This window comes from Periplaneta americana, chromosome 2 (genome assembly GCF_040183065.1).
Source record: "Periplaneta americana isolate PAMFEO1 chromosome 2, P.americana_PAMFEO1_priV1, whole genome shotgun sequence".
In the NCBI taxonomy this organism is placed as follows: domain Eukaryota; kingdom Metazoa; phylum Arthropoda; class Insecta; order Blattodea; family Blattidae; genus Periplaneta; species Periplaneta americana.
The window spans coordinates 6,607,911-6,631,715 of record NC_091118.1 but is presented as its reverse complement, the minus strand read 5'-3'; the positions used below and the strand labels follow the sequence as shown (position 1 = coordinate 6,631,715).

Here is a 23,805-nt window from a genome sequence, read left to right as displayed (position 1 = left end):
ATTCGTTTTATTGTATTTTCTATGACGTTATCTCTGTACTAATATTGTTATTAATCTACTGCTATATCAATAATATTTTGTAAAACGTTTCTACATTGTCGCAGTATATAGGCAGAACACTATGTATGGACCTATCATATTGTATATGTGGCAAATCAAATATTGAATAATTATTAATTAGCAATAATAACTGTTTATCGAAGTTTTTCATACTATTTTATTTATAACTTCATGTTACTGTTTTGGTACGTTCCATTGACTGTTCCATTAAACGTTTGTCATAGACGCAGAAAATAAAGCCTTATTTTTACCGTGTGAGCAAAACATATGTGTATCTTATCTGTGGCCTTCCATACAAGATAAGACATGTCGGTGAGATGACCTTGTACTGTGCTTCTATTCATTACGAGCGTATCACGACCGATCGTATCTCACTTGAGGGTGCGACACTCGACCGAGTTCAAGCGAGCGATTTAACTCCAATGCAGCACTCTGACATGTACTAATGCAATTTAAATATATTTATTTCATGATATTGAGATATATTTTAATAAATATGTGCTGTAGAATATCTTTTCTTACTTCCATTTTCTTCAAAAGAAACAATTCCATCTCCTTTGACACCATTTCAATAATTTTGCATTGTCTGTAATTTCGTTACAATTAAGTTTGGGGATGAAGATTGTTATTAGTGGCATCTGTTGGCTAATATAGGAAATTATCGAGGAGCAATATGAGGGGATCGTGGAAGAACATGATGATAATAATAATAAGGAAGTAAATTTTTCATTATCAAAGAAGTAAACAAAAATAAATACCGGTAACATTGCAGGGTTACAAAATTCATAGATTCCACGAATCTTTGCTGTATAACCTAACTTAAAATACTTTATGATTAAAGAGGCAAACATAACCTAATTCTGTGAATGAAATACGAAGATAACCATGTTATGACGTAGTATGTTTATTGATATGACGTCACTAGTAGCAATTCATTGGTAATGTAGAACATACTAATTCTTTCGTGGAACAGAAAGGTACAACTCCATACTTTAAAACATCTTCGATCAGTAATTTGTAATGTACAACGCCATACCTTTGTGGAATAGACTCCTGGTAGTGTTTGTAACTTTGAATTATGATATTTTCATATCGTGCAACTTATACAATTCTCAGTTAGCACCATGTCACGAAAGAACAATAAATACATAGTGAAGACATGTAAATAACTGAGAAATACCAAATAGTCTTAAACAGTTATCTCCAAGAATTGATCAGCTAAGAACATGTGAAATGTTTATATGATGTAACACATTGTGTGTATATTTTTATTAAAAAATTTTTTAATTTATAATTTTTGTAGTCCGTACTTGAACATCCAAACTTCGACATTATTCGTCGTCCTTCTTCCCTTGTAACTTCCATGTCTCAGTAGGACACCTGTAGTCCACACCTGTGGAGTAACAGCATAGCTGGCCGTGAAATGAGCAGACCTAGGTTTATATCCTGGTTGGGACAAGTTACCTAGTTGAGTTTTTTTCCAGGGTTTTCCCTCAACCCATTAAGAGCAAATGCTGGGTAACTTTCGGCGCTAGATCCTGGACTCATTTCGCTAGCATTATCACCTTCATATCACCCAGACATTATATAATCATCAGTGGCGTAGCGTCAATGTAAGCTAAAAAGCTTAGCTTCCCCAGTTAATAATGATTTCATAATAAACCTGCAGTTTATGGACAAAATTATTTATTAATTTTAATAGAATTTATATTTACGCGTTAAATATTGTGATGCGGCAGCTCAGGATGATTTGTGATGCAGCAGTAAACAAGAAGCCTGCACACACCAGCTTCCAAGCTGACTGGTTTCTTCTGTGTAATCCACCCCACAGATTTTCCATCCCTTTCTAACTAAACTATCCTAGTCGCAAGGCTCGCAAGAAGCTAGCTTTAACATTTAAAATAAGTAGTTTGCGAGTTATCCCTTTTCGTCAGTTGTGTTCAGTTGAAGTGTTAGTGTGCATTGTGACTGATATAATAAATAATGAGCGAAATAACAGTTCCTGACACCAATTTACTTGAATTTTTTTAGGATAATTGTATTATCAAGACTGACTTACGAACAAAAGTGTGATTTAAAAAACAAATGACCGACTCCCTTGCTGTCAATGAAGGACACAACCAAAAGACAGACGCATACTTACGTAATGATACTAATATTGTGATTTCTCTAAGTATGACAGGGAGTGAGCTAATGTTATACATTTATGTGTCTATTTGTTAAGAGATATGTGTAAATCGTGAAATCATATTTTACTACGTATCATTTGAGGTCATGCCTTATTGGTGTTACTTACGAGGTTCCAACCAATCTTCGACTGCTGACTTGACATTGACTACTATTTATTTTAAGACTGTATTTTTGTAATACGTTTTCTCATATTGCATGAAAGACAACTTGAGTTAGCTTCCCCTGCTCAAAATTTCATGCTACGCCACTGATAATCATCACAGTTGATAAAGCATCGTAAAATAAACCATTTAGAAGGAAAAGGACACTTACAGTAGTCATTGATTTGGACCTATGGTATTTCTGTAATGTGAAATTTTGTCATAATGTTGTCATTAAGCAAAAGTTGTGTAGAATGCCTTATTTGGGCATGAAAAACAAAACACTGAGTGTTAAAAAGATGACGCATACCTTGTCATTACAGTCTCTGCATTTTGTTGGAATTCACTTCCTTTGTGATGTTGCAAATGATATCACCTTTTATAGTTTATTTTCTTGAACTGTTATTCAAAATAGAAGTAAATGAAATCATTTAATATGCCATCCAGACGAAAAAAATTAACTTCATTTTCTAGACCATGCAAAAAAACAAATTCTTTATAATCACAAAATTAAGAAATTTGATTGCATGTCTTCATTTATATACAGGGCGTGGAAAAACTCACTTGACCAAAATTTGAGATTTAAATGAAAAGAATGAAAATATTAATGGAAACTAGATACCTGCTTTGAGAAAAACCTCACACAAGCAAATGTGGTCGACAAAGAAAAACAAGAAATATATGAACCATGCCTACTTTTTCTCTCTTTCAAATATAACACACCTGTTAATCTTGGGCAGTCAGAGTATGCTATTTGGAGTGAGAAGTTCCCTTCCACAGTCTACTTACCAACTATTAGTGAAATTAAAATTCGGAGTCTTTCAAATACAAAGCATTCTATTACAAATTCTTAGGGATAGTATACATATCATCCTATATCATTTATATTTTCAAGAAAGGTTATGTCAATATGACATTTTGGCATTAAGCGAATCCCAAACTCAAAATTTATCAGTTGTGTAACTGCTCTGTATTCTGGATCCTTGTGGTCACCCTCACTGGAGGGCTGATGGAAGATTTAATCAAATCCTTCTCTCTACACTTCTTAATTGTAATCTCTTTTCCTATACTACTTACTTACTTACTGGCTTTTAAGGAACCCAGAGGTTCATTGCCACCCTCACATAAGCCCGCCATCGGTCCCTATCCTGAGCAAGATTAATCCAGTCTCTACCATCATATCCTACCTCCCTCAAATCCATTTTAATATTATCTTCCCATCTACGTCTCGGCCTCCCTAAAGGTCTTTTTCCCTCCGGCCTCTCAACTAACACTCTAGATGCATTTCTGGATTCGCCCATACGTGCTACATGCCCTGCCCATCTCAAACGTCTGGATTTAATGTTCCTAATTATGTCAGGTGAAGAATACAATGCATGCAGTTCTGCGTTGTGTAACTTTCTCCATTCTCCTGTAACTTCATCCCTCTTAGCCCCAAATATTTTCCTAAGCACCTTATTCTCAAACACCCTTAACCTATGTTCCTCTCTCAAAGTGAGAGTCCAAGTTTCACAACCATACAGAACAACCGGTAATATAACTGTTTTATAAATTCTAACTTTCACATTTTTTGACAGCAGACTCACTTCCACTCTGTATAATTCTGTGGTGTTTGGTCAAAACATGGTAACTCCAAAACACTTGTTTTGAGATACAAACATGTTTATTTTCACTTTTCCTATACAAACCATAATTATAGTTCTACAAATGTGAATGACAATAACATAAGATTAGATGGAGATATCACGGCTATACAAACGAAAGAGAACTGTTTTATATAGGACTGTGCTTTCAGCTAGAAAAGGCCATTTTTGGAGTTATATTCTAAGCTTGTTTTCTTCCAGAACAACGTCAGTCCTTGTCTAAAAGTTTGTGTTACTGTGCATGTTACTTGAAAACTAGCTCAGTCCATAGATCGGTGGATAAAAAACTAGCCCACTCATTTCATAAAAATGGATGAACATATCACACTCTTCAATTATTTCTTGTAGACAAATGTGGTCGTATGAGAAATATAATACTTTCATGATTCTGAGTTCAGCAGTTCACCCTTAAACATCATCTGTGTAGCTAACTCTACAGAGAACTATGCTGTATTGGTTTTTGCTTTTCTTCTGCTTAATTCAGAGAACGCTACAGTCAGAAAAATTCAAGCAGCTGCTGAGCATGTATGGAGTTGGTCCTTAAGGGAGTAAATCCATGGCTTGTAAATAAGTAATCACTCTCAACTTTAAATAACAGAGTTTAATAAAAATAGCTTAACCTAGAACAAATAAATAAAGACAATCTCTTACACATGATAAGAAAATTACAATAATTGACTAGCATAAACTCTTACATAATAGTATTTTTTGGTTAGGCAATGGCACAATATTTTTTTCAACACACTGATAGATTTACAGTCAAGATATGAAGATTAAAAATAATATAATACATGCTAAAAGATTGAATAAAACGAAGTAGAAGCTCTGACTAAAGTAAAACAACTCATGCGAAGCAGGGAGGAACCAGTTGTTACTGTGAACTGAGGTAGATCACACTCTGATGTGTCCTGCTTATCAGAGAGGAAAGGTGGAGCTGTGAGGTCTGCAGTCAAAGTAACAGACTGTGAGAAATAAAAACGGTAACAGGAAGGAAAACTAGCTTACTCATGACTAGAGCTGCGATTTGCATGTACTAAAGGTTAAGACTGTATGGATGAGGAGAATGCTTAAATCTAGTTCACAAGACTGCAAAATGCAATACCAGAGACCTTGTATTTTGTAAACCGCGCACTGATTTGTACGAGTAAGTGGAGGTGAGGCGGTTTAAAGGTCATTAACAGTACCAAAGAGGAATACTGAATAACATCTGAAATTAGGGGGGAGCATGGCTTGTATGTCTGTAACTATACTGAGTACAAATGTTACCTTTTAATACCTGCATACAAATCACAGCTATAAGCTTATGTATGCCTTGGGGGATGAGGAATCATGGGTGAGTAGGAAGGACACCCACAGAACTACAAAGGAAACATGACTATCACTTAGATTGATGGACAGTTCAACTGTAACACGAAGTGTGGGTACAAATTATGCACTGCTTACAGAAAAATAGGTGAATGTTACTTATGTCCCGCCCACTATAGGAGACATAGGCTAGTTTACACTAATCCTAAACATATTTAGTATAACTTGTTGCTTGTGGGCCATCCCAAACCCCGACCTGCACCCCTAAGAGCGTCAGTCAAGGCCTTCTGACAAATAAAAGCAATTGACAATAGATATCTCAGTCATGACAACCTCATAAAATATCCTATCAATTGAATAATCGATCTTGCTACATACAACATAATTATATTATATTATTACCCATTTCAGCGAGTACTGACGACCACTGCAAAATACGACAATTTGGTCCAGGGAGCATTCTCTTTTGGCACAAGGATGATTTATGTAACATGTTTCTAAATTGTTAGTATTTTAAATACCGGTACATTCTTTAATAAATCACTGAAAAACAAATGTGAATATAGGGATGTGGAGTGAGTACGAAATCATTATTATTTTTTGGCGCATCATTTCTACGTAAATAACGACAAATAAAAAGTAACATGCCACATATTTTAAGAAATACAGGAAACAAGCATGAATATTATTCACCATTCTTAATGATCTTGTGATAGAAAGAAAAACGTATGGAATAGAATTACATACAATTAATGTGCGTGTTATAAACAATAAGCAAACCATCTTCGATTAATCATTTCAAAACAACCTGAATATAGCGTGGATTGTATAGGAAAATAATTTCTTATATGTTGCTCCCAATGTGCATCATTGTTAACTTATGAAAACAAATGAAAATTAACATGGCATATAAACACTATTTGAAGAAAGATAGGAGATATTAAGTAATATTCAGCGTTCTTAATGATCTTCGGATGGAAAATAACAATGAAATATATATAAAATAGAAATTACATACAGGTGAGCATATAAAAACAGTAAGTAGAATCATATTTGATTAATAAGCTTAAATTACTCCAGGTTTAGTGTAAGAGTGGCCTATATCTAATGATGTCTCCCAGCAAATTACTTAATTCATAAAAAAAAATCGTGTTAGAGGATTGAATTTGTGTATTTTCTCTGAAACTTTCCAAATATCTGTAGGCCGTCTTTTACATTAGATTGCCGAAAATTGGTTTATAGCGCAGCATTGGCAGTGATAAAAGTGTGAAATATTCGTTCAGTGGGCAGTGGATACTCTACATTGACCGAAAAATATAAATGAAGTAATTTCCAATTTTACCCTTCTTACAATAAGTATTACCCATTCCTTCTAAATATTTACATCTTACTAGGCCTATATATGTCAATATATATATATATATATATATATATATATATATATATATATATATATATATATATATATATATATTTGTTATGAGTTAAATAAAAAAAGTAATATCAGATGTACTAATATGTTTGGTTCAACATAAAACAATATGAAATTTACAAACATACAAAAATACCCCCCGCACATCCTGAGCACTCAACTCTATTTCAAAACACACACCCTTTCCGACACAATCACAAACACATCCCACCACAACAGGAAACCAGAAGATAGAGTGGACCTTCACTAGGCTTTGGACAGTGAAGGAAACACTTCGAAACTAGTCAGACAGGTAATTCGCTGGCTCAATATTACAAGGTTCTATGTCAGGAAAATTCAGAAATTGAGTTTTTAGTGTTGCAGGTATCTACCTCCTAATATCATAATTAGATGGCAACAGCCAATGGAATAATCATAACAGCCGATGATAATAAGTTGTATGTGAAATTTGTTGTTCTCTTTGAGTTGCAAAGTTCTATGTATACATAGAACCCTGCAATAGTAAAATATTAGAGGGTTTAAAGTTGAAGGTTCTATGTTTCTAAATACATATCTGTAGTATTGGAGTTTATATTCAGGGGGAAGATTATAACAAGCAGTCATGGATGAAAAAGATGTTACATTTCCAATTATAGCCAAAATGTAATTAACAGCAGTAATCATTCCAATATGAATGAATTGGAATTCACCAAGATCATGAATGTGGATCATAAAGACAGTGAAAACACTGAGAGGTAAGAATTATTCAATAATTTAATGTAACTTAGCCCTGTACTCTGAAGTTATGTTGCATACAGTACCTCATTTTATAATATATATTTTGTTATTTTTTAGAAAATGTATTGCAGTAATTCTGTTATGATTTTTAGGAACAGCTGCAGTAATTATGAAGAGCCAGAGCAGCCTAACTCCATTGTTATTGCCATTGGTACAGAAGAAGCAACTTCAGCTGTTGTCACAAATGAAGCAATCGTCATGCCTTTCAAGCAGGCTTTAAACTGTTCAATTATAAAAGTAGCAGTCCTGAAATTCACTCGTCACTCACATTTTTACAATGGAAGGAATGTCATAGTGGCAGGGAGTATAATGATGTTAATGTGAAATATTTAACAATGGTATCGAGAAAATCCACAGAGTTTGGAATAATTCCAACATCAAAACCAGCCAAAATCCTAACAAAACTGGCAGATAATAAGGTCAAATCTTTCAAAGCAATGCTCAAGTTTATGCCCGAGGTTGATAGATCCTTCTTTGAAACCTAATTAAGAAGAGGCCAAAGAGAATAAAGGAAACACCTACATCAATTAATTCCACTGATTCATTTCCTCTCTTATGTTATATAAACATATTAAGTTAACAGATTGATAGCAAAATGTATTATGTTTATATTTCCTACAAGAAAATGTTGTGGTGCTGTTCAGTTTGTATGAAAATGAGATTTGTAGATGTAGCTTTTGTATTGTCTTCACTTCATGTTATTATTTCTTTGTCATGTGATGATATAATATTAATCTGTAGCAGTACTGAGAGCTGTATCATTACTTTGTTTCATTCAGTTTCTTGAGATGTTAATTTTATTATTCATTTTGTATGAGTGTGCATACTAATATATTATGCTATATTAATTTCATACCTTTCTTGCAATTGTATGTCATAATGTAATAATTAAATTTATTATTATAATGCTGTAATATTAAGTTCAAGGAATACTAAAAACAGAATAAATTATTAGTTTGTTTCACTCAGCATCTAAAAGATACTAGTTTAGTTCACTTTGTGTAAGTACTGTATGCATACTAATATAGGTTACTGTATGTTATTTTCATATCTTTGTTTCAAAGAGTTTTGTCTATATTATTACCATGTCAGAGAGTAATGATTAACTTAAATTTGTAACTAAAATAACGGTTTATATGTCAAACAATTTCTTGAGTTCTCAGATTTTAGTCATCACTCATGTTTTTGTTTCATAAATATTAAAATAAATAAGCCTTTATTATATTTCCAATGTTGCATTACAATAAAGGTAATGAAAATTAAATCCCTGTGTTCTATATACTTACCCTCTGTAATCCTTGAATATTATATTATAAATGATCTTAGTGCAGAACCCCAACATACAACTTTGTGCTATTAAATAAAATACATGTTTAAAATTATAAGGTTCAATGTTGGAATATAATATAAAATAACTTCCTCAAAAACCTGAATATTAAGAATGTAATGCAACAAAACTTCGGTATTTTCAATTATCTTTAAGATGTAATACAAATAAGGAAGAAATAATATTCTCACACCAAGTCCCGAAGGTCTAAAATTTCAACTTCTTGTATCTCAAAACTAACATATTACTACATACACCCTTGTAACATTTAGCCAGCAAATTATCTAAAAAGTTAGCACAGTAAAAAAGATGCAAGTTATTCAGTGATTATCTAAGTGTTAAAAGTGTATATAGAACAATGAAGAAAACCTGGAAATTTGATGGTTCACAAAACTGTGGTCAGTGAAGAGAAGTGGTCATGTTATAGAGGCTGTCAGCCTCACATGTTTTACTGAGTTAGAGTTTCTATAGTTACGTATATAATTCATATTGATAACACTGGGAAGTTGCAGAATGGGAATTGGTCAACAACAATTGCAAATGGAAGAAGAAGAAGAAGAAGAAGAAGAAGAAGAAGAAGATCTATGATTGTTGTGACAAGAGAAACAATATCTTATAAATCTGTTATAAAATGTTTCTAACTGATTTACTGCACCTGCTTCTGTTAACAACCTCACCATTGATTCATGTCGATGTTTAACTGCGATAGACATTGGACTCTCTCCATACTTATTACATACATTGACTGCAGCGCCATGCTCTACTAACAGCCTCACAACATCCACACGCCATTTTATGGTCGCATTCAGAATTGCACATTCACCACGCTTCCCACGTGCATTAACATCAGCATTTTTTTTTCTATTAACATTCTCACAGTCTCCACGTCACAGTATTCGGCTGCCACCATTATTGCAGTAATGCCGTCCTTATCACACACATTAACATCGGCACCATTCTCAGCCAACAGCCACATAATATGTTGATGATTGTGTAGAGCTGCTATCAATATTGGACTCTGACCATGCTTATTGCGTTTATTAATATTAGCACCCTTGTCTATTAATAAACTTACAACTTCCGCCAGACCATTTTCGGCTGCAGCCATTACTAAACTAACACCATCCTTGGTTCTTGCATTAACATCTGCTCCTCTCTCTACTAATAATATTGTAAGTTTCTCCAGACCACGTTTGGCTGCAGCCATTACTAAACTAACACCATCCTTGGTTCTTGCATTAACATCTGCTCCTCTCTCTATTAATAACATTGTAAGTTTCTCCAGACCACGTTTGGCTGTAGCAATTGCTAGACTAACACCATCGTTGGTTCTTGCATTAATATCCACTCCTTTCTCTAGTAACAACTTTAGTATATCCTCATGGCCGTGCTTCAGTGCCATCATTATAGGAGTCTCACCAAGTTTATTGCGCACATTAACATCAGCGTTCTTTTCTATTAACATCCACACAGCATTCAGCAGACCACGTTCAACTGCAACCAGTATTGGAGTAATGCCGTCATTGGTACGTACGTTAACATTGGCACCTCTCTCTATTAACAACCTCTCAATATTTCCATGACCGTACCACAACTTTAATGCAATGAATAATGGACTCTCACCAAGCTTGTTGCGCACATTAATATCCGCTCCTTTCTGTATCAACAAATTGACAACGTCGTCATGGCCAAATTTGGCTGCAATAAATGTTAGACTGTTACCATAGTTGTCACGTGCATTGACATCAATGCCATGTGCCTCTGTTAACAAATTCACAATATTCACACGGCCATATTCCACTGCACTGGATATTAGACTGTCGCCATTCTTATTGCGTGCATGGACATTAATGCCCCTGTCTATTAAAAATGTCGCAAGTTCCACATCACCATGTTTAGCCGCTGTGAACAGCAAATTCTCACCATGTTGATTGCATGCATTAACATCAATACCTCTATCTATTAACAGCCTCACAACTTCCACATGACCATTCTGGGCTGCAAGGAATATTGGACTGTCACCATCCTTATTGCGTAAATTACAATCTGCTCCTCTATCTATTAACAGTGTCACAGTTTGCACATGACCATGCCGGGCAGCATATGACAAAGCAGTATTATCCATGTTGTCCCGTATGTTAATATATTCATCCCTGTGAAATAACATATTTACATTATATCTACGAGAATTGTCATCAGCCTTCTTAAAATATGTCATGTTGGAGTCTTTTAATTCTTTCTTTGTAGCATTTAGCAAAAATTCCACCATTTCTACCTTTCCCGCAATTGCAGCAACGTGTACCATTGTGCCAATACCAACTTCCCATTCCCAGTTACTTTTTACTCGCACTGGATGCTGAACACTTACACCAGAGTTGAAGAGGAACTTGGCAATATTAATGTACCCACCTTCTGCTACCATTTTCAAGTTTATGTCTAGGAGCTCCTTACTCTTAATATGCTCCAAGCTGAAGCTAATGTCACTGCTTTGTGCGTGTCTTTCCAGTACCTTCTCTACAACTGACCATGCTCCAAATCTGTCTGCCAGTGTGAGGGGTTGACAGCACAAGACTTCGTCTTCAATGCTACAATCAGCACCGTGATCAAGTAGTATCTCCAGGACTTCATGCGTAGTTGTATTACGAATGGCTTCGTAGTTTCCATGATATTCATGGTGACATTCAATGTGATTCATCACAGCCAAGTGCAAGGGCGTCCTCCCACCTTTGTCCTTCTTATTCACATCACACCGTTGGGAATGGAGCAATTCGAGGAGAGAGACTTTGTCTTCATTTAGGACAGCCACATGCAATTGAAACCCTTGACTCAGAATGCGGTGAAAAAATGTCCTTATTACTTTGAACTTCTGATCAAACAATAGCTTTTCTAAATATTTCTTCTCTTTCTTGATATTTTTTGCAAACCACTTAGCAGCAAAATATTCTGAGAAGGTTCTGTGAATGAACACTGATCTGAAATTAACAATTTCAACAATAATTCCAATTTTCTCAAGACCTTGGTAAAATCGGCTCTGGAAAGCTGTGACTTGGCTCATAATATTATGGAAACAGCTGAGTTTTTTAAAGTCTTCACGTTCTAGCAGGGAATGCAAGGCACATGCCATGTGGTTCTCCTCAAGCACTTTCCTGTGCGACTGGTAAACTTCTTGCAGAACTAGCTTTGTTGTGTTGCCCTCGCCTTTTTCATTGATATAGATATTCCATTTCTTATCCACGAATCTGCAATAGAGATCCAATAAATCCAGTTTGTCAGGAATTTCTATGTTCCCTGTTTGACAGTAGTCAGAGGCTTTGCTTTGAAACACTTCAGCCAACATAAGGATCTGTAGTGGAATTTCTGTAAATTGTCCAAGTTTGTCATTTAGTGACCTGCCTATCACTTCCAACAACCTGGCAATAAATATGTTGATGTCATAAGGACCATCAGATATATTCTTCCACAGTTTGGCGAGGAAATCGTGTTGATTTTCTTTTGTGAAAGGTTGAAGCTCGAATGCAAGACAGGAGAATTCCTTTTCCAGCATTTTCCTCGTCACAGAACGAGAAGTGATCCATAATTGTTTGAATTTATACGCAGTAAGTTGCCTTAGTGTATTTAATACCATATCTGAATAATTAGGGCTAATTTCATCAAACCCATCTATTAGAATTACGATATTGCCTCCATTTTTCAACTCAAATTCGAAAAGTGATTTCTGGAAGGCACTGTCAAATTTTGCTGCGTCTATCAGGAGATCGATAACAGACACCTGATGCCCACTCAGGTAATCAGTATGGTCATTCAAAACTACTGTCACCACCCAACAGGCAGGATCATTTCGCTTGAATTCATGAGCTAAATTAATAATTTCCGTGGATTTTCCCATTCCAGGATGAGCAACAAGCACCTTCACCTTGTCGGACAGCAGCATGGCCTTCCTCAAGCTCCTGTTCGATGGTTCATGTGTCAAGTGCCGTATGATATTGGTTACACCACCTTTTGATTGTCTCCAAACAAATCCAGTGTCCTCCTTCTGAAACCAGTGAACGCAATTATATACCTTTGTGGCCATTTCAAAGTCCATTTTACGTCCAACAAAATGGCGGCAATAGCTTGTTTCATTGTGTTTTGTTTCATCAAATATCTCTACAAATTTTCCAGGCGGAACTAATTGCTGCAGATATCGTTGTGTTACTCCACTCACAACCATACAATCATTTTCAGCAAAAAATATTCTCCTATCCACATGTTCTCTACGCAAGAAAGTACGAGGGATATAGTATTCATATTGTTTAGTGAGTTCCTTTCCAATTCCTTCGACATTTCCAGAAACTACTTGAATTACAATTTCAGCACTTACTGCTTCATCAAATGTTCTAATGTCAACCAACGACTTTAGCTTGACGAACTCACCTTGGAATTTCAGTTTGCATTCTAATACTTTTTCTTTTGTCTCCTTATCCATTTGATCAAAACGGAATGTATCTGTATGACTTCTAAATTTGAATCCTATCATCTCTCCACCATCATGAATTTCAGTAAGAGTCTCTTTTTCTACCATTTTTTCACCGTCATGAATTTCAGTCACTATGTTTCTTTCTATCATCTTTTCGCTGTCATGAATTTCAGTAACTGTTTTTCTTTCTATTATCTTTTCACTATCATGAGTATCAATAATTGTCTTTCTTTCTATCAACTTTTCACCATCGTGAATTTCAATAAGAGTCTTTCTTTCTTTCAACTTTTCACCGTCATGAATTTCACTAAATGTCTTTCTTTCTATCAACTTTTCAGCATCAATAAGCGTCTTTCTGTCTGTCTTTTCACCGTCATGAATTTCAATAAGCATCTTTCTTGAACCTAAATGTTTATGTAACTCTGCTATTTCCTTGGCCCAGCCATTCACTACAAGTATATCCCATCGATCCCACAGAGCTAACACTTCACTCATTCGATCTTGCAATACATTAGCATCTATCATAACCTTCTTTTCAACACTTTGGTGGACTTTGAGGGAAGTGAGAGCATTCACGTTCTTAACAATCAGAAGACCACCTTCAGCTGGTAGCTGCTGTCTAAATGATTTCAAATACCTTTCATCAAATCGTACATTAAGTAATGAGAGCTGATCTGCTTTTGTTTTGCAGATGTCAGCAATACTACATTCCACCATCTGCTCCCAAAACTCGACATCTTCTGTGAGGTACGAACCAGGGCCTTCCCACCAGTTCTTTACATTCGACAGAAACTTTTCCAAATGAGAATCTGTTCCCAATGCAGTCTGAATTTCTGCCTTAATGAATTGATCAAGTTGTTTCTCAGTGGCTTGCTCGGTGTAATATCTGAACTGATGGAGGAACTGGTTTGCTTCAGGTTTGTCCTTCAACAAGTCGTAGCCAGAGAAATGTATGCATTCCTCTCCTGTCATGAGCACATCATGGAGTGCAGTGTCGTCAACATTTTCACCCAGAGTTCTAGTCATTGCAGCATTTGTGTAAACAACGAACCGCACATCACGGAATGGACCCCAGTGCTGCAGATCTGGATGCTGTCCCCACTTGTTCTTGAGCTCACAGTAGGACTTGTAGTACATCGGAATGCTGAAGTCGCCCTTTTCTGCCGCCAGTTTCCTCTCCGTTACTGTCTGGCATGTCCCTGCTTTGTGTTTCAACTGTACGAACGTTGTGGTACCCCCAAAGCTAAATACAATATCGTCAAACTTCCCACCTGCTTCCATGTTGGAGGCAATACGGAACTCCTGTCCCTCATTGACTCCTCTAAGAAAAAGAAGACCAGACAGTTTCACTTCGTACATTGCTCCCGAAATACTGTAGGAACCACCTGTCTTCTTGTAATCCTGTAATGGACAAGAAAAAAATTTATTTCATGATAATTATTTGCAGAGATTTTATTTTGGAAGTGATGGGCTGCTAATCTATAGTTTCCAAGTTTCCAGAATCTAAATAAGGGACACTTGGCAACATTTAACTGGAGAAAGTACGAGGAACCTGTAAGAAAGGGAAAAATATATGAGCGCCATCTCATAGTGTGTACTTTGCCAGCACGTTAGAACACAGCCTAAGGGAAAAATTCGTTAGCGGGCTATTTCATCTCAAATCGACCGAAATGTAGAGAAAATTGACCTTGCAATTTTTAAATACAATGAAACTTCTTCTGTCCGTAGACAGCTGTGATACAATGCTTTGTGCAAAGTTTGAGGCATCAGAACTTCATAGTGTTTAAATTTAAAATATTTAAATTTATCATATTTTCATAAAATTAGCAAATTTAAACTGTTGTGGCTCCGAAACCCTTTCATCCAATGATCAAAATCATGGTTTATTTTGATGCTGAAAAATTAAAGTTCAAATTGACATATAAACAGACTTTCTAACTTTTTATGGAAATTGAGAAATTAAAATTTTTCTTCATTAAGACGCCTTTGACCACGAAAAAATATTTTTAAAATATATATGGTTAGATTCCGCATTGAAAGTACAAATAAACACATATTTTTTACTGGTGCAACATTGATAAAGTATTGAAAATATCGAATAAAGAAAATAAATAGTACGCGCGTGAACTAACCAGCTGACTGTGAGGCGTGAGCTAGCCGAGGTAAGCAAGGCCAGGAGACAAACACGTGATGTTTCGTCTAGTAGCGCATAGCTGGGCTAGCTTTATCACAAGTTTTCATAAACACAGGAGTAAAATGACGCCCAATGCTCGCTTATCTTCAGCTCTCGGCCAGTGCGTGCGGTACTGCGACGTTCAAGTCCAGGCGTGTGAAAATAATTTATTTAATACCCTCGAAACTTATTGCCGAGCCACTAAGCAAACAATGCCGAATCCCTCTTAATAATGCAAGGTTTTTTCTCAATATTTTTTTTTACATTTTTACAAATGGGCAAAAAGCCTAAAAGTAAGTAAAATCAGATTATCTGTCTCTCTGTATACAATAAAAATAAGGATTACTTCTTATCATACCAAATGTCAGCTTCAAAATAAGCTCCCGTTCAATGTTCTGCAGTAAATGGTTCCAGAGTTCTGAGCGCTGAAAGAGACTTGTTTTTCTAAAATACGCTAAATTTGTCGCTCAACAATCGAAAACCGTTTGACTTTCGATAGTATATTTTTGCAAATGCACTCCCCTCAGCACCTTGTATAAGTAGGGAAAAAATTAGAGTATAAAAAATGCGAGGTTTTTTACTGATCGATTTCATATGGAAGAGTCCTAGCCTTACACCATTGAAGCTGATATAAAGTGTCTTCCGATAAGAGTGTCACACTTTCAAAATGAAACAGATGTTATTGTGTGTACGAAAGAAGTTTATTTATTTAATTACTGTTATTTTGAAGCACACTTAATGCCATTAGTTATGGAAGAGAACGTCAGTTAAATGGCCGCCATGGCTTCGTAATCCAATAAGAAGTAATCCAATAAACTGACAAATAGAAAAACTGAAATAGCAAATGGAATAGTCTATCACAACATTAAGTTTAATTGCTTTTAATTCAGATAATTCTGTAACTGAGCATCCAAAAGTCGATAGCGCTACCATAATTTCTGCAGGGACCCAACAGAGATGTGACCACCAGGATGATACCGATGACTATTGTGATTAGTAGACCTAGAATTAGATTTGCCACAAAGATGTTTGAAAACAGTTCAGTGGATATAAACAATAAGTCAGTATTTTTTTTTATGTTTTTGCCTCTAATAGTTAACTTACATTTATTACTTGACACTTATGTATGTGTGTAGGCCTATTTAGTTACTTCAGTTAGTGTCACACATGAATAACTGATTAGTTTATTTTTAAATCTTAATGGGACTTTGGAAAAAACAATCTAGCAAAACCCTCATTTTCTCTTTTCCTCTATTTGATGGTTTAGACTGAATGGCTTCTGAGCAGTCTATATAACAGTCATCTTTTCCAAAGTCTCCAATTTCAAACTGCCTTTTGTCAATCAATATCAGTCTGTAAGTGGAGAAGGCACACTCCACACTAACAGAGGTTAGAGGAGCTTAGTTAACGTACTTACATTTTTCATTTGACTTTCAGAAGTCATGTAAGAGCCATTATATAAAGTACACTTTGATGATTTCTGTTGAGGCATCTCTATATTCTTCCACATTCACTTAAACGCACGCCATAAGGAAGACAACAGAACGTATCCGAATCCTGACAGTTTTATGTTTATTGTTGATTTATTAGACCATAACCGTTACTACTGGTATTTCGTTTAAAAACGGTTTATATTTTAAAATGTAGATTATTGATTTTAACTACAGGATGTACATAGGCAACACACACGTGCATTGTTGAGTTTGTGTCTTTCTTGTAAATATTCTCTGCTGAAATGTGTGATGTAAAACCAGCAGACACATCTGCCCCACCATAGTTTACTTACAGACTACCATACTTATTACTTCAGTCCTGGACGTTTTAAAATCCATTGCTGTCGACTGTTAGAGAACAAACTTCAACACGTGACCATAGTGTAACACGGTATACTTTAGGGCTATACTTTATACTTTATACATCTTTATACTGTGACGTGACAACGAATTCCAGATAGCTGAGGACTCGTGCTTCTGATTGTATGTAACAGGAGAAAATATGAAATTCCGCTGTTTTTTAAGTATAATATTATGAAACACAGTGTCTGCTGATATCAGATACTTACACACTTCCTACTGGCGGCCATTCTGCTGCTGATGTTGTGATCAAACGTCGTTAAACAAACCTGGAAACAATTACTTCATGTTACAAGTCTAGCGTAAATGTAAATCAGTTTATTTTACAAACTTACATGTAATATTGGAGCAGTTCAAATAAAAGTGACATGCAGGGACCAGTTTAATATTCCTCTGTGCTAGACTGCCCCCCTCCGCCCCCCAAAAAAGAAAGAAAACATGACTGAGCACAGAGACAGCATGTCACGTTTACAATTTATAGAATTTCCTTTACTGGCTGTGAGCACAAATAACTTATGTGTAACCGACAAATTCAATAGTAAGCCACACATAATCAGCATTATAAATTAAGCAAGCAGAAGACAATAAAATCCTAACAACACTAAACGAATTATTAAAAAACTCATTCGTGTTGGCTTCGGTAGCGCAGTTGGTATAGCGCTGGCCTTCTGTGCTCGAGGTTGCGGATTCGATCCTGACCCAGTTCGATGGCATTTAATTGTGTTTGAATGCGACAGGCTCATGTCGATAGATTTACTGGCTTGTAAAAGAACTCCTGCGGGACAAAATTCAGGCACACCGTAATAATAATTTATTTATTATTAATATTTGTGTGCTGAACAACAGCCAGAGGCCAATTATATTTCAGCACAATACACAAACAGGAGATACAAAGGTGCAAAAACAAATAATATTTTAAATCAAGAAAAACACACATAAATAAAATTGAGGACAAGAAATACTGTAGTAAATACTAATAATCAAAACGAAACTATACTTTAAAAGGATCTAAATTGTGCCCATGCAAATTGGCATATTTTATGCATCTACAGACTGGAGAAAGTGATGATGATGATGATGATGATGATGATAATAATAATAATAATAATAATAATAATAATAATAATAATAATAATAATAATAATGAACACTGAAATGCGCACGTATGTGCATGGAAGAAGTCTCTCGTGTGATCTGTGGCTATCTTATTCTGCGCCCGCGTACTGCGAGATAGATTTATTCTTCTTTTGCAGCTTTCGATATGATATCGTTCACATTTATTACCGGAGAGTTCGCGTATGCACGAATCGTCTGGGTCATGCAATTTTTTTGTTCTGCACAAGGTATGGTGGAAGCCGTGTACCGCTAGTCCCGTTATTATGTGCCCTTCCGTCCTGTTTGGTCATGTCCATTCTCGGTTTGTCATGGCTTCGCTGCAGTAAAAGTCTCTCCAGATTTCCGACTTCTTTGCATATAGCAAGTTCGTTAGTTTCTCAGTCTCAGCAGTGGATGGCAGGAAGAAATTGGTCCTCAGTTCTTCAGTGAGGAATGGTTCTCTTGTTAATTCATACGTGAGTCGGGATGGTGTTGTCGTTGCCACTCGTAGTGCCTTCTTTAGAAATCTTGCCTTCACTTTTCCCAGCGTGGCCAGGTTTGCTACATTAAGGCTTGGCCGTACGATTTCGATTCCGTAACACAGCATGGGCACTATTTTTGCGTGAAAAAGCTTTATTGCCGTTTCTAGTGAGAGCAGTCTGATGTGCAATATTTCGTTTATTCCTCTTGTTGCCAGCGCTGCTCTTTCTGTGACGTGTCTTGTGAAACTTTTCCCCGTCGGTTGGAGTATGACTCCTAGGTATTTCACTTCCCGAGGTATTCTTATACTTTCGTTGTTAATCTTGATGTCCAGGTCGTTTGAAATTCTGCCACCTTTTCTGAATACCATGAGCTCTGATTTGTTAGGGTTAATTTGAAATCCATGCCTTTCGCACCATGTTGCCATTTTGTCAAGGGTTTGTTGCAATGTCTTGATGTCATGTGCTGCAACTGCGATGTCATCTGCGTACGCAAAGATTGATATGTCTTCGTTTTCTTTCGCTTCTTTAATGAGATCTCCTGCTGCTAAGTTGAATAGCAGGGGACTCACAGGGTCACCCTGGAGGACTCCGTTCGTTTGTCTCACTGGGTGGGAGTGATTTAAGTTATCCGATATCGTGACGTTGTTGTATCTCAATATGTTGTTTAGAAATCTGTACCAGACACTGTTGTTCCCGAGGGTGAGTCGAAGTTTTTCTTTTAGCCAGCTTCTGTCGAGGATGTCGAAGGCTTTCGTGAAGTCCAGGAAAGCGACAAACAACTTTCCTTTTCTTTGCTGTAGAGCGTCATTTATTTCTCTCAACAGGAGGTCCACTGGGATCAATGTGGATCTTCCAGCTCTGAAGCCGAATTGCTCGTCCGGTATATTTTTTTTCTATTTCGTCCCGTATCCTGTTGTAGACTAGCTTGGACAAGGCCTTGAAGGGGTTACATTCCAGCGCGATGCCTCTATGGTTATTGGTGTTGCTTGGCTCTCCTTTGCCTTTGTAAATTACTTTTATTGTGGATTCTTTCCATTTTTCTGGGATATCGCCTATTTCTGTGCATTTGTTGAAGAACTGTGTCCATGTAGCATTTAATAAATGACTAGATTGTTTAAGGTGTTCGTTGAATAGGTGGTCGGGGCCAGCAGCTTTCTTGTTTTTGAGTGCGTTTAAGCACTCTTCTACTTCTTGGGTTGAGAAGGGGATCCATGGATCGGGGGTTTCCTTTATCTCTGCAAACGCTTCTTCTTTTCCTTTTCTGTTTAATATGTTTCTGAAGTTGTTTTCCCATTCTTCCATAGGTATATAATGTGTGGCGTGATTTTTCTTCTTCCGGAGTGCTATGTAGGGGTTTTGAATTGCGTCCTGAACCATTTATTTCCTTCTTCCTCCCAGAATGTAGTTTTCTTTTTCCTTAGCAGTGCTTTGTAATTTCGCCTTGCATCGGCGTATCTCTTCAGGTCTTCAGTGCTGTTGTTTTTGTTTGTTTTGATACGGTGTAGGGCAGTGATCACTTCTCTTCTCTCCCGATAGCACTCGGTGTCGAACCATTTTTCTGCTATCTTGGTGTGAGGTCTGTTTTCCTGAGTTGCGCCTTGGATTGTAGATTCTAGTTCTAGTTATTTCTTCTTTCTGTATTGCTTCCATTATTTTCTCGATGTTTGTTGTTCTAGGAGTTTCTCGGTGTCGATGTTTCGGGATATCTTCTCTGTTTTTTCTTCTTTAGGTGTATAATTTGGTAATGTTATGTATGCTCGGATAGGGAGATGCTTCCTTATGGGGGTTATGCTCGATGTCCAGATTGGGGCTGTGTTGTTTCTGAGCGCTCCTCTTGTGAAGATTAAGTCTATGGAGCTCTTTCCGTTTGTGGCCATGTATGTTGGCTTTGTTGGGTCGTTTCCTAGCAAAAATCCTTCTTCGCGGAGGTAGTTAAGTACTGTCAGTGCTTTGTTGTCTGGTTTGTCGACGCGGCAATTCAGGTCGCCGGCGATGATTGTCGGTAATGTGTCATCTGGCGTGTTTAAGGTCAGGCTCAGTTCGTCGATAATGTCTATGGCTTGAAAATGCGGTTGGAAATAGGTTGCAATTATGTACACATACTTGGTTTTTACTGCTATTACGTTGTCCGACTTATGCTTTATCTTCAATTCCTGTAGCCTGGGTTTGACAAGTACTGTAATCCCCCCCATGGGTCTGCCAGCCTCGCCTCTTGTTGCTAGAACGTGTGCACTGTAGAAAAGAGGGTGGTTCCATGTTTCCAATAAGAATGTTTCCGTGAGAATTGCGATGTCGTATATTGAAAGCATGTCTGTTGGGGCGAGGGTTAATACTCCCTTAATACCCTCCACGTTCCATGTAATCTCTGAAGTCCCTCCGTTCCTCGTATTGGGGGAGTCTTTCGCGTCTTTGTCTTGGTCTTTGGTTTCGAAAACGGAAGGGTTTGATCACAATATTGGCTGGCCAAGCTTCCGGTTTCTTCACAAGTTCAAGTTCATTCGGGGCTACTCCAATTTTGAAGGCTTTCGCGAAACGGGTCGTTATGGTTTCACAGATCGGGTCCTTTATTCCTAGTGACCTGCAGTGTTCTCTTACGTTTCCCTCGTTGGCTTGCGGGTCAACATTCCCAACGAAAATCCATTCTCTCCTTGGTGCTGCTTGCAGATAGTTGGTACTATGTGTGGCGGTACCTCTTATTGCGGATGATTTTAAAGTTTTCCCGTTGTTTTCGTTTCCTTCTGTGTTTCCTAGACCCGTCTCTGTCGTACTTTGTGGTCGATTTGAGTCTGTACCATTAGGTGGTGTGTTGTTTGTGTCTTTGTTGTACGCCGGTGCGTTCGTTGATGTATTCATTATAGTTCCTTCTGGTGGGGTTGTCTCATTTTTCATTGGTTCTTTTCTTTCTGAATTGTCTTTTCTTATAAGCAGATCGGTTTGTTGTAGCTGGGCCTCGAGTAGAAGTGCCATTTTCTGCATCAGGGCGGCACTCATCTCCTCGATCTGTGTTTTGAGTTCACTGCATGACTTCTTAATTTCTGGTGGGGCTGTGTTAATTCCATAGTTTTCTAGCAGCATGTAGCATTTATTACACATCCATAACAGAGTGCTTCCTTTTTCATTTATAGCGTTGTATTCAGATGTTGAAAGTGACGTGCAGTCTTTGTGGAACCATGATTTGCAATTTCCTTCGCATCCCACGGCGCCGTTGTCGTTTTCGACACTTTTGTCACATTTGGGACAGTTGGCTGCTTTTGGTGTGTCGTTTCCGGTTGCCATGCTTGTTTGTACTCTTTGCGATTTCTGTGTTCTGACCATTTTCTTGGTTCTTCCTGTTCTGTTATGTTATTCTCTGAGGAGTCTGATAGCGCGGCTTCCGGTGTCGTAACCGTGTGTGTGTGTGTTTTTTTTAATGAACTTATTGCATTTATATGTATATAAAGACTGTCATTAAAATTACACTTTGTAGTATTGTGTTCCACGATAACGGTTTGTGTTCAGTGGCATATGTTAATCATCTTTCAATAATTGATATAAATGTCCTACAACTGATATCTTTCATGAAATTTGAAGGGGAAATTAAAAAACGAGTTGTTGTTATTTTAATGTTATAGTTATAACTAAGCCTTGGTTTCATTGTATTTATGATTTAAATACCTCAACTTAGGTTTTTTCGAGGTGTTTTAGAAGCGTTTATATTTTTTTTAATGTAATTTTTAATTTATGCATTTCTTAAAAAGAAAAGAAAATTTACATCATAACCTTGCATTGAATGCAATATGTCTGTTTACCACGCCTTCAAGTCATTTTACACTTCTAATGAAAACATTTTGGTGTTTATTATTAATTACAACATTGAAATTATCACGTCATACTTTTAATAATAATAAATTAAATTGCATTCAAATGAGCATTCAATATGACATTTTTATACACTTGCTTTTATAAGTTCATTTAGTGTCCATGCCCTTTTTTTTTTCGCACAGGTTAAAGTGATATAGTTCACACTTTTGGTCACATATTTTGCACACGCATTGTTTCACTTGGGTGGTGGAATCTTGTGTTTATGCACATTTTGTGGTGGAACCCGTGGATCACGAGTCCTACGATTGCATATCTCTGCAGTTGATTACTGCTGGTTCAATTTCTATCCGTTCCATAGAAGTTGCTATCTCTCTTTTCTTCTGCTTCCTTTGTGTTGTCACTGTTTTGTATGATTCTGCAGCTGGTAACAACATCTTGAGTCTAATATCCCTCAGCAAAAAGGTTTCTCTATAATCTTTTCGCTGTAAGAAAAATCCTAATGTAAACAATAGCACGTGACTGAAGTGAGACTTCATTGGCCGCTGTTTGGCGCCATAGATTCTCAGTACGTGTTCCCGCCTACTGTTGTACAATAATAATAATAATAATAATAATAATAATAATAATAATAATAATAATAATAATATAATAATAATAATAATAATAATAATAATAATAATAATAATAATAATGGGTGATATGATTCCTCAGCTTCATGCAGCTCTACGTCAGTTCTTGTTGTTCAGTGAATTTAGATGCAATAATGCAAAGACTTCTGCACAGCTAGAAAGCAATCTCAGTGATAGCACTATGGTGCCAAAGTTAGTGAAATTCTTTGGAGTTCAGGAATTTATGAAAAACGGATATCTGGAGCAGATTCAAATAATTTTCTTAGACGATAACTAGCTTTTCTGGAAACTAAATACCTATTATTGCAGTGAAGCCTATATTTTTAAGTAGATCTACCTCAGTTGTATTTCAGTGGACGTCTTTCTCTTGGAATGACTTTATCAAGACTTGCTGATGTCCGACACAGCTCTAGACGAACTGCACAACACTTACTGTGATCCA

General features: G+C 36.6%; 2 protein-coding genes across 2 annotated transcripts in view; both read right to left on the bottom strand.

Moving 5' to 3' along the window:
• Positions 1-23,805, bottom strand: part of LOC138712269 (reticulocyte-binding protein homolog 2a-like) — a 288,362-nt gene that overhangs the window by 85,322 nt on the left and 179,235 nt on the right. The gene's annotated exons all lie outside the window — the stretch shown is intronic.
• The window catches only part of LOC138712247 (uncharacterized), a 25,471-nt gene continuing 6,282 nt past the window's right edge, over positions 4,617-23,805 (bottom strand). The window contains exons 3-4 of the mRNA XM_069843819.1: positions 17,566-17,625; positions 4,617-14,731 (exon numbers count right to left, since the gene is read on the bottom strand). Of these exons, the coding sequence (XP_069699920.1) occupies positions 9,680-14,731; positions 17,566-17,586 (5,073 nt within the window). The 5' untranslated portion in view covers positions 17,587-17,625 and the 3' untranslated portion in view covers positions 4,617-9,679. The remainder of the gene's footprint in view (positions 14,732-17,565; positions 17,626-23,805) is intronic.